The following is a 12,046-nucleotide window of genomic DNA, read 5'->3' on the forward strand; positions in this document are numbered from 1 at the left end:
CTTTGACTTTTAAAAAATATCTGATTCTCTCAACAATTAGAATTGTCGTTATTTCATGTTAAATTCAGCTTAACGGCAATGAGAAAGAATCCGCAAATGATTTATTTTTTGTTTAATAAATTTAACCAAACACTTCGTGTGGAAATGTTTTTCTTCCGTGAACCACTCTATAAGTGAGCTGCAGATTTGACGAGCAGCAGCTCTGTGGTTCTTACTGAGCACTGCTCTTATCAAAGGGGAAAAAAAATCCCAGCCTCTGAGCAAATGGAGGCTGGTATCTCTTGCGAAGCCTCGCCGGGCCTTGTTAACAGATTACAGCATTCCAGATGTACTCGTGTGCACTGAACAAGGCTCACGCTATTGTGAGACTGACTAATGATACAAAAGAACAGAATAATTTCATGGCTTTGGGGCTGAAAGCTGAAGCTGAAGTGAAGTGATAAGGTGACAGGACTTGGATATCGGCAAGGTGGCATGGCGTGTTATCTTTTAATGGAGTGCTGTTACTTGCAGCTCCCTTGTGTTGACAACAGCCCCTCCCGAGTCCAATCGAGTGGCAGCTTCCAGAAGTGGTAGCAGAAGCCTGTGTGCTGAGCTTTTTTCCCAGTGGAGGGTGAATATTTGCTTTGCTCCTATCAATGCTGGGAACTGTCTGAGTTGGCAGCAGGAAGACACTGGGATCGTACTTCATGACCTTCATGGTACCAAATAACAGAACCATGTAAGGCCATGGTGAGCAGAGTGCCCTGCCCATTGGCTGGGGAGGGAAGATCAAGGCCTTGAACTTCTGACAGGTGTTAGAGATGACAGCACCTGTTTAGCATGTGCTGATTTAGTGACTGTCCACAGGATAGTGGATGTTCGGGCAGAGTTAGCACATAAAAGGCACAACCTCTGCCAAGTTCTTCCCCAAAACCGCAAACCTTCTGCTGCTTCAGATTTAAAAAAAATTCAAATCTCTGTGAAACTGTGTTTCTGTCTGGTGAAACAGTAGTTTAGTTTAGAGATATGGCGTGGAAACAGGCCCTTCGTCCCACTGAGTCTATACCGATCATCGATCACCCGTACACAAGTTCTATGCTATCTTACCTTCGTGTCCTACACACTGGGGGGAATTTACAGGAGCCAATTAGCCTACAAACCTGCACGTCTTTGGGATGTGGGAGAAGATCGGAGCACACGGAGGAAACCCCTGTGGTCACAAGGAGAGCGTACAAACTCTGCACAGACAGCACCCGTAGTCAGGATTGAACCTGGGTCTCTGGCACTAAGAGCTTGCAGCTCTACTACTGCGCCACTGTGCCGTACATGATGATGACCAGAATTGAATGAGCAGGTAGCGAGGTATATTCCACGTTTGAAGAAGTGTCTCGACCCGAAACGTTGCCTATTTCCTTCGCTCCATAGATGCTGCCTCATCCGCTGAGTTTCTCCAGCATTTATGTCTACCTTCGATTTTCCAGCATCTGCAGTTCCTTCTTAAACATTCCACGTTTGAATGTTGTGCAACTCAGAAGGGAGCCTTCAAGTGGTGGAATTCACACGTTCTTGCTTTGCTTGTCTTTTTTCTTGGATGGGCTTCCCATCTTTGGGAAGTGCTCTGGAAGAAGCCTGAGTGTATCTTGTAATTGTACTTCTAGAGGCCCTGGTGGAAGAGCGAGTGGATGTTTAAGGTGCATATGGACTACTCTGACCTGGGTGGCGTTGAGTTCCTTGGATATCGTAGAGTCATAGTCACATGACATGGAAATAGGTCCCTCAGCCCAACTCCTCCATGCCGATCAAGATGCACCTTCTATGTTGGTCCCATGTGCTCACCTTTGGCCCATATCCCTCTAAACCTTTCCTATCCATTTACCTGTCAATTCACTGCTAAACATTGACCACTTTGACTGATTTATGTATCAAATGAAGATGAGATTCATCTCTCTTGTAATGGTGTCGATGCTCAAAGAGCCCAGAAATACTTTCTCTGCACACTCACAGGTGTGAAATGACTGCTTCAATGTGATATTTGCTCCCCTGTGAGGAATCGCACATGAGTATGAATCACCTTCTGTGGAAGAGTGAAAAATGACCAGTAGAGGAATAGAAAGCTGAAATAAAAGTTAACTGATTAAACCAATATGGGGTGATGAAAATCTGGGAATAGAGGGATAATTCGCTATTTTAAAAGTTAGATGTGGCCCTTGTGGCTAAAGGGATCAGGGGGTATGGAGAGAGGGCAGGTGCAGGATACTGAGTTGGATGATCAGCCATGATCATATTGAATGGCAGTGCAGGCTCGAAGGGCCGAATGGCCTACTCCTGCACCTATTTTCTATGTTTCTATGTTTCTATTAAGCTGGTGGAAAATGTTAGTTGCAATTATTCAGAGGCTGTTTGGTTGATGCTCAGTTTCGTGGTGGATTTATAAGACTGTTGGGACGACAGGTTGTCTTGGTTGTTGCCCCAACAATTGCCTTGGATCAGGGGGGAGACAGCAACGATGGTCCCCAATCATGTTCCCATCCTGTGCTCTTCCCTTTGATCTTTACGCTTAGGACAATGGGGAGGCGGTCTGGTAGCCTGCCATCTTCCCGTCCGTACCAATACCAAGATGGGCCAAAGGAAATGACAACCATGCTACCGAGCACCGTGTGGAGATAGAGGGTGGAGTGAACGTTGGGGTGATATGTCCCCATTATATCCTGACTGTACTCGTGGAATAAACCCTGTAAATTGTAAATTGGCCCTGGTGTGGTAGGGAGTTGTTGAGAACGTGGGCTAACATAGGACTATTGTCAATGGGTGATCGGTGGTCAGTGTGGAGTTGCCCCTGGTGGGGTCGGGAGTTGTTGAGAACGTGGGCTAACATAGGACTATTGTCAATGGGTGATCGGTGGTCAACGATGGACTTGGTTGGACCAAGGGCCAGTTTCCATGTCGTATCTCTCAATCAATTCAATCAATGAACTCCCCAGTTGCCTATTCCAAGCTTCACACCAGTGCTAATCTTGGAGTGTGTAGTGGTCCAAAATAGTTGTGAAAGTATTCCAGATGTAATGGTATTGAAACCTACAGTCACATACAGCAAATGCATGAAAGGCAATTACAGTCCAACGCCTATACAGTTCTGTTGTGTTATACCTTTAAAAAAAAGGCTCATAATAACCTGAGTCCAAAACAGTTCAAGAATCTGTAAACAGGAAATGAGTTGGAAGAGAGACCAAGTCGATTCAAAACCACAAATAAAACTGCACCTTGTGCCCTGATAAAAATAAACAGTAATGTGTGCTGTACCTGGATAAATATAAATGAAGTACTGTATATTGTGATATTATCTCTTTTAAATTAAACTTCACGTTTTCAGCAATAGTTGCGAGAAATAAACATTTCAAGCTGAGCAACTGGCCATTCAGCTCATTGATTGCTCTAACTTGCAATGGAATTCTCACTTGGAACTATGAGTTAGATATTTTTCAGCACGTTATGCAGTTTAGAAGATCACTACAAAATGAGTCAAGAAAACGCTATCTGCTTTAGTGTTAATTATGCTTCCTCCAAGGGTGAGTTCACACTCTGCAAATTTTTTGTCTGTACAAAGCTTCACACCAGTGCTAATCTTGGAGTGTAAATTGGGTCGTGTGGTCCAAGATGGTTCTTAAGCAAAACAGATGAGCTACCTCCTAGGGGGAGTCTCACCGAGTTCCCTTCTGGTGTCAAATCAGCTCTTGATGCAAGAATGCAGGACATTTGCAGTCTAACTGCTCCGTTGGTGTAGAGTCAAATCACTTTGCACTGATGATACACTTTGATTGCGACTGCACCTCATTGTATAATTATTTACATAAAGTAAGACCTTTTTCAAAAATTACAATTAAGCCACATTGCTCCCGATCAAAATGTGTTTTATATTAGCGTCAGATCATAAGATCAGAATTAGGCTATTCGGCCCATCGAGTCTGCTCCGCCATTCGATCATGGATGGCTCGATTGTAATCATGTGTTGTCATTCCACTGACTGGAAAAGCACGTAACGAGAAGCTTTTTGCTGTACCTCTCCCTGTATGTGTGACAATAAACTAAACTAGCTAACAGTGTTCAAGGCTAGGATTGTTATTGTTTTAAGAAATAAGTAATTTGTGGAAATTTTAATGGTGTTACATAGTGGCGACATTGGAGGGATTCTTTTAATTTTTAATTTATTTGCAGGAGTGAGACTCTGAAATTGAAGAATGACATGTCTTTGATTCCACAATACTGTGTTACTGCTCGAATGTGACAACAGCCAAGCTTTTGCCTGCCTTCCAGAGAGTAACTGAGCGGAAGCTTTCTTACAGTTTGGCTTTCTTCCCAACCAATTGTTCAAGCGCTTTTGATTGCAACATGTGCCTTAATTTAGTTCAACAAAGAAACTGACAAGTTACTAAAGAACCTTGTGATCCATTCTGGCAATACAATAGTGATAATTTTAGTTTAGTTTATAGTCAGGTATGCCGAGATACTGTGCAAAGCTTTTGATGAGTGCTAACAATCAGCGGAAAGACAAACCGTGATTTATAATCGAGTGCACGGATACATGATAAAGGGAATAACATTTAGTCCAAGACAAAGTCTAGTGAAGGCCGTAAAGTCTGAGGGACGCTATGAATCCGAGGATCTCCAATTTTATTTGTGGTACTAGATAAAATGAGAGAAATATGGATGTACATTTTAGTTTTATCAGTACTAGAGGAAAAACATTTTTGAGTTTTTGTTATTTTATCCTGCTACTTTTCCAGCGTACTTCAAATAATTACACAAGTGAAGTCAATATTAAATTCTTTGAATAATCCCAGAGTTTGCCTGTTCTACTCCAAAGCTTGTTACTGAAGGGAATGTAATCTAGCCTGGTGGTGATTCTTGCTCGGACCCAGTCCACCAAGAGCACGAATAGTCATATGGAATGTACCCGAATGCTTGGGTCCAGCTTCTAAGGTTTACCCTTGGAGGCCAATGTGGCAGCTCGTCAAGACTTGGCTAATAGTGTGTTCCCAGCCAAGTTGCTCCTTGCATACTGGTGGAATGATAAACTGTATTCAAGGCATGTCATTGGAAGCTTTATAGACACCAAACACGAACAAACTCCTGCAGATGCACTGTAGGAAGTTACATCATGGCAATTCTAATGCATAGGAACACTAAAGAGTTGTGGACCCATCACTGCCCTCTCCACCATCAAAAGCATCTACATTAGATGCTGTCTCAAGGAGCCAGCATCTATCATCAAGGGTCCTCAAAATCACAACTAACAACTGTGAGAATATAACAGTCAGGAAGACATGTTGCAATTCTATAGCTCGTTGGTTATGCCCCTGTCCCACTTAGGAAACCTGAACGGAAACCTCTGGAGACTTTGCGCCCCACCCAAGGTTTCCGTACGGTTCCCGGAGGTTGCAGGTGGTTGCCGGTGGTTGCAGGTAGTGGAAGCAGGTAGGGAGACTGACAAAAACCTCTGGGAACCGCACGGAAACCTTGGGTGGGGCGCAAAGTCTCCAGAGGTTTCCGTTCAAGTTTCCTAAGTGGGACAGGGGCATTAGGACGCATCTGGTTGCCCCATTACAGGAAGAGGTGGAGGCTTTGGAAAGGATGCAGAAGAGGTCGACCAGAATGCTGCCTGGATTAGAGGCTGGAAAGCTTGGTTTGTTTTCTCTGGAGCTTTGGACGCTGAGGGGAAACCTGATCGAAGTATGTAAAATAATGAGAGATATAGATAGGAGAGACAGCCACGACCTTATCCCCAGGATGGAAGTGTCAAAGACTAGAGGGCACAGCATTAAAGTGTGAGGGACAAAGTTTAAAGAGATTTGTTTAAGAAGGAACTGCAGATGCTGGAAAATCGAAGGTGGACAAAAGTGCTGGAGAAACTCAGCGGGTGCAGCAGCATCTATGGAGCGAAGGAAATAGGCAACGTTTCGGGCCGAAACCCTTTTGGGTTTTGGCTCGAAACGTTGCCTATTTCCTTCCCTTTCGGGTTTTGGCCCGAAACGTTGCCTATTTTCTTCGCTCCATAGATGCTGCTGCACCCGCAGAGTTTCTCCAGCACTTTTGTCTACCTCCAAAGCTTAAAGAGATGTGGGGGGGGCCAAGTTTTTTTTTTTAAACAGAGGGTGGTAGGTGCCAAGAATGCGCTGTCAGGGGCGGTGATAGAGTCAGATACGATAGTGGCAAGAGGCTTTTCGATAGGTGCATAGACATGCAGAGAATGGTGGAATATGGATCAAATGCAGGCAAATAAGGTGAGAGTATCTTGACGTCATGGCTGGCAGAATATTGTGGCTGAAGGGCCGTTCCTGTACTGTTCTGTTATGTGCACGAAGGAACTGCAGATGCCGGTTTAACCCGAAGATAGACACAAAATGCTGGAGTAACTCAGCGGGACAGGTGGCGTCTCTGGAGAGAAGGAATTGGCGACGTTTCGGGTCGAGACCCTTCTTCAGACTTCAGACAGGAGTCTGACCCGAAACATCACCCATTCCGTCTCTCCAGAGACGCCACGTGTCCCGCTGAGTTAGTCCAGCATTTTGTGTTTGTTCTATGTTATCGAGCTCCAAAAACGCCAGCGTTGGTATCACATCAGTCTTGAATGGTGAATGATGTCGTGATGGACCTGCCCCAGCGTGATACTGATGGATGGTCACTGTGGCTTGGGGATACAATACAATACAATTCAATTTATTGTCATTTGGACCCCTTGAGGTACAAACGAAATGTCGTTTCTGCAGTCATACATTACAAACAAATAGACCCGAGACCTGAAGAAGGGTTTCGGCCCGAAACGTCGCCTATTTCCTTCGCTCCATAGATGCTGCTGCACCCGCTGAGTTTCCCCAGCAATTGTGTGTACCGACCCGAGACACAACACAGTTTACACAAACATCCATCACATCGTTGTGATGGAAGGCAAAAAAAACTTATCTCTCCACTGCACCCTCCCCCCCATGTCAGAGTCAGAGTCAAAGTCAAAGCCCCCGGCTGGCGATGGCGATTGTCCCGCAGCCATTAAAGCCACGCCGGGTGATGCAAGGTCGCGCACCGGGTCTTGGTGTTAGAGCCCCCGGCGTGCGCTCGCAGAGTCCCGCGGCCATTCCAAGCCGCGCGGGGCGATGGTGTAAGGCCCTGCTCAGGTAATCTTCAACCCCGCAACTCGGGCGGGAGAAGTCGCCGTTGCGGAAGCCCCGAAAAGCGGTCACCCAGCAGGGACCCGCGGGCTCCCGGTGCCGCCGTCCGCCAAACCCGCAGTTGCAGCCTCCGAATCTCCGGAGGTCGGGTGGCAGCAGCGTCCACCACAGCTCCACCCGCTCCGGACTCGGCCAGCCCCGTGACGGTGAGTAGCCGGCAGCTCCGTGACTGGAGCCCCAGGTCGTTCCTGTTGGAGGCCACTCCACGTTGCAGCCCCAACGACAACGGAGACCCGACAAAGAAAAGGTCGGGTCTCCCGTGCAGGGGAAAGATTTTAAAGTTACCCCCTCCCCCCCACACCACCCCCACCCCCCCCCCACACACATACCCCAACAAAAAAAATAACAAAAACTACATAAAAACGAGACAAAAAATAATAAAACACAGACGGACTGCAGAGGCCTCTGCTGACGAGAGTCGCGCCGTCCACCAATGAGTGGGTAGCGATGTGTGCGTGTCCACAGCATGTGCTCACTTAGAGCCCTGCCGACTCCAGTTACTCATGGAAGCTATCAAGCATAATTTAACACCCGCTAAGTTTTGTGGTCGGTGTGGGTGTCATTACTTAATTATCTATCAGTAAACAGTTATTGCCACAGTAGGTTTGTAGTTTTATGTGAATTTTCCAAGTGTATTCCTTCACACAGCTGGTGGTCCCATGTTTAGGTTTATTTTTGTCATGTGTACCAAAAGCATTGTTTTGCATGCTATCCAAACAGATCTGATGTATTATTATACACAGTGGCGGACTGGGTCTAAAAATATTGGTTGCCAGCAGACAAAGGAGGCCCACTTCATCAGGGGCCCACTTGATATAGGGGGCCCACTTCATCAGGGGCCCACTTGCCATCGGGCAAGCTGACACCCTGGCCAGTCCGCCACTGATTATACATAAATACAATAAAGTCAAACTTAAGTACAATAGGCAAAGCAAGGGGAGAAGGTACAAAGTGCCGAATACATTAACATTGTAGTGCATCAGTTCCAGAGACCAATGTCGACATCAGTGGAGAAATGGACAGTACGCTAGCTTTCTGCAAAGTACTGTTCAGAAGCCTGATAACTGAGGGGAAGAAGCTGTCCCTGAGTGATGTGTTCCTTCAAACCTCTGTACCTTTGGCCCATCAGGAGCAAGGAGAAAAGCATCTTTTTAGCGCTGTCTAAAGCTCGGTTGTCTTAAACCCGTTTACAAAAACAAGTTCATAGATTGATTTTAGCGAAGATACTTTCATTGAAGGGTGGAGAGGCGTAATTTTGCACCCCAGTACGTTTGGTGGTGATGGTGGGTGAGGGTGTCATGACGTGATTATCTGTCAGTGAACAGTTATTAACACAGCAGGTTTGTAGTTTTGTGTGAATTTTCCAATTGTATTTCAGACCTTAAGAAAGAAAGGACATAATGACTGTGATAGTCCTGAACCAGATGATTCTTTTGAGCACAGTCCGCTCATGGAGGACAAATACAGAAAGATTAATGAAGATAATGATGTAATGTTCAAGCGATATGGTGTAAGTACCTTCATCTGGTATTCTTTGTGTTGATTCTTTAAATCTGCTAGGCACTTAACAAGAAAGAACACAGAGGCTGCGACAGTCCCGAACCTGACTCCTCATACGTGCTCACCCCCCACACAGAGGAGAAATATAAAAAAATAAATGAAGAGTTTGATAACATGATGAGGAATCATAAACTCGCAGTAAGTAGATCTTGGCACGCGGTGCTCTTGCTTGAGAGGACTTTGATTACCTTGCTGCGTGACTGCCTGCTCGCTGCTGAAGCCTGCATGTGGGCTACTGAGCATAGTGAAGGCACACCAAGAATGAACACCTACCTACCTCATGTAGCAAAAGTGTACCTAACCTCATGGGCTGATGGAGCACTAACTTGGCTAAGCCACCTCGAATCACCTCTTTATAGTCTTTGCACACCTCTTGACTTTCCATCTCATCACCCTGATAATTGTGTGTTGTGTGTGTGTGTGTGTGTTGTGTGTGTGTGTGTGTGTGTGTGTGTGTGTGTGTGTGTGTTGTGTGTGTGTGTACGTGTGTGTGTGTGTGTTGTGTGTGTGTGTACGTGTGTGTGTGTGTGTTGTGTGTGTGTGTACGTGTGTGTGTGTGTGTGTGTGTGTGTGTGTGTGTGTACGTGTGTGTGTGTGTGTGTTGTGTGTTGTGTGAATTAATGAACACAATAACTTGCTTTAACATTTGGCCTTTGGACATTTTGTGTGCACTAAGCTGTACCAAAGTTTTCTGAATGGTGTATTTGAGTGTGTGTGTCTGTGTGTGTGTGTGTGTGTGTGTGTGTCTGTGTGTGTCTATGTGTCTGTGTCTCTGTCTCTCGTTTTCACTTTGGAACTGAACATTTGTAACGTTGGTAGACAAAAGTGCTGGAGAAATCAGCGGGTGCAGCAGCATCTATGGAGCGAAGGAAATAGGCAACGTTTCGGGCCGAAACCCTTCTTCAGACAAATCTCCATTTGTAACGTTCTAATGTATTAGAATTAGGAGTAGTACAGCACAGGAACAAGCCCTACAACCCGTAATGTCTTCGCTGAAAATGATGCCAAGTTAAACTAACCATCTCAAGTGATCCATGTTCCTCTATCCCCTGCATATTTATGAGCCTATCCTAAATCCTCCAAAAGTCATTATTGTATCTGCCTTCAACACCACGTGTGGCCGTGCATCACCGTCACCCGCCACCCATTGTGTGTTTAAAACAAAAGCAACTTGCTCCGTACATCTCCTTTATGATGTGTTGGTTTTGAAAAATGTAAATGCCCGCTGCCCATCGATTACTTGGCCAAATAAGGTTCTGACTGTCTACTGCGTAAATGTGTCCTGTCTCGAACCAATCCATCCCTCCCCCCGCCGCCTCCACTTTTCAGGCACTGAGCTTCAACCCTTAGCCCCTGGCTGAAAAAGAATCCTTATCTCTTCTCCAATCTTACAACCGATTCTTCTGTTTATGTGCTGCAGGTTTTTAGGCCCCTCTGCAAATGGAAATGTGTAGTTGTTATTTTTCTAGGTTCTTTGTTATTTTATATACCTCAATTAAGTTTCTCTTGCACAGCTTTATTACACACACACACACTGGAATGGAAACAGGGTGTTCATGTTCATAAGTTCAGAATTTATATGAGCCAAATTAGGCCATTCGGCCCATCAAGTCTACTCTGCCATTCAATCATGGCTGATCTATCTTTCCCTCTCAACCCCATTCTCCTGCTTCTCCCCATAACCCCAGACACCTGTACTAACAAATTTTATTTGTTACTAGACCAAGTGGGACCAGTTGGGTCCCTGTCACACGGGAGGCCTGTTTCCCCAACGCAACCCGTTCCCCCAACACAATATTCCACCCCTAACCCCCAACTGTACAGGTCGGCTCTCCCTCATTTTAAACTTTAAAAAAAATGCAATTGCACTAACATTTTTTTATTCTTTAATGTGATGTAGGTGCCGCCGACAAGGCTATCTTTTGTTATCCAAGTCTAGTCATTAAACTTTCAATTTAGAGAGCAATTAAAATGCTTTGCAATCACATATGTGCTGGGTAAGGCTGGCAGATTCTTCCCCTGAATCTTGCTGCCAAGGACTCCCGGGTAGGGCCACAATCCCATTGTGACATCATAACTGATAGCTGCCAGCGCAGATTTGAAGAAATCCTTTCCAAAGTGAGATTTTGTAAAGCTAAAAATGTTTAATAACTTATAAAATATAACATCAATCTGAATGAAACTTGACACAAACCACCACAGGACAATTGTGAGTAAGGTGTTGCAAAAATGTTAGCACTATCATGTACCGTTTTGCCGTAGCTCCGGGATCACACTTTCGCATAGATAGATAGATAGATAGATAGATAGATAGATAGATAGATAGATAGATAGATAGATAGATAGATAGATAGATAGATAGATAGATAGATAGATAGATAGATAGATAGATAGATAGATAGATAGATAGATAGATAGATAGATAGATAGATAGATAGATAGATAGATAGATAGATAGATAGATAGATAGATAGATAGATAGATAGATAGATAGATAGATAGATAGATAGATAGATAGATAGATAGATAGATAGATAGATAGATAGATAGAAACAAACAAACAAACAAACAAGATGAGAGTTTTAGTAATATATAGATATTACAAATTTGGATTACAAAAGTACTAACATGGTTTCAGTTTGTTCTATATTTCCTTATTCCCTTATGACCTAGAAGGGGCCATTCAGCCCATTGTGTCACCCCTTTCTCCTGTAATTTTTCCTTGAACATATCCACAGTAGATCAAGGGAAGATCCACCTATTTGGTAGCTCTGGGAAGGAAATTAGGATTTAGGCCCCAAACCTGCTCCTTAGCCTTTCTTTAGTTAATAAATCCACGGACACAAATGATGGATTTAACATCATCCTTAGCATGCGTGGGAAAATTTGATCTTAAGTCCCGTAATGATTCTTGTCTTGTGAGTGAGGATGTGTGTGGGCAGAGCTATAAGAGCTGTTAACATCCACTGCCTGGCTTGCATGTGAAGGAGTGAACAATTAGACCCAGATGGACACAAAATGCTGGAGTAACTCAGCGGGACAGGCTGTCCCGCTGAGTTTCTCCAGTATTTTGTGTCTACCTTCGATTTAAACCAGCATCTGCAGTTCTTTCCTACGCATTAGATCCAGGTGGTTGCTTGTAAACATGCCACCCCAGCATGACTCACTTTCTCGGGACAAAGCAGTGAGGGAATTTGTCAATGGTCACTCCACTAAACACACGTGGGAGTGTTGCCTGCTGTGCTCTCCTCCACGTATTTGAGTTTGTTTGACAAACCTCCGGG

The 12,046-nt window shown here is 44.7% G+C and overlaps 1 protein-coding gene across 12 annotated transcripts in view; it reads left to right on the top strand.

Annotated features, from left to right (window-relative positions):
- Positions 1-12,046, top strand: part of mef2a (myocyte enhancer factor 2A) — a 173,228-nt gene that overhangs the window by 130,975 nt on the left and 30,207 nt on the right. For 10 of the 12 annotated variants that reach the window (XM_033050205.1, XM_033050204.1, XM_033050213.1 and 7 more), the window contains one exon: positions 8,763-8,900. In XM_033050205.1, the coding sequence (XP_032906096.1) occupies positions 8,763-8,900 (138 nt within the window). Of the gene's footprint in view, positions 1-8,580; positions 8,713-8,762; positions 8,901-12,046 lie in introns of all 12 variants that reach the window. The other 2 variants (XM_033050212.1, XM_033050215.1) reach the window with 1 other exon arrangement.

Source organism: Amblyraja radiata, chromosome 34, assembly GCF_010909765.2.
Source record: "Amblyraja radiata isolate CabotCenter1 chromosome 34, sAmbRad1.1.pri, whole genome shotgun sequence".
NCBI classification, from domain to species: domain Eukaryota; kingdom Metazoa; phylum Chordata; class Chondrichthyes; order Rajiformes; family Rajidae; genus Amblyraja; species Amblyraja radiata.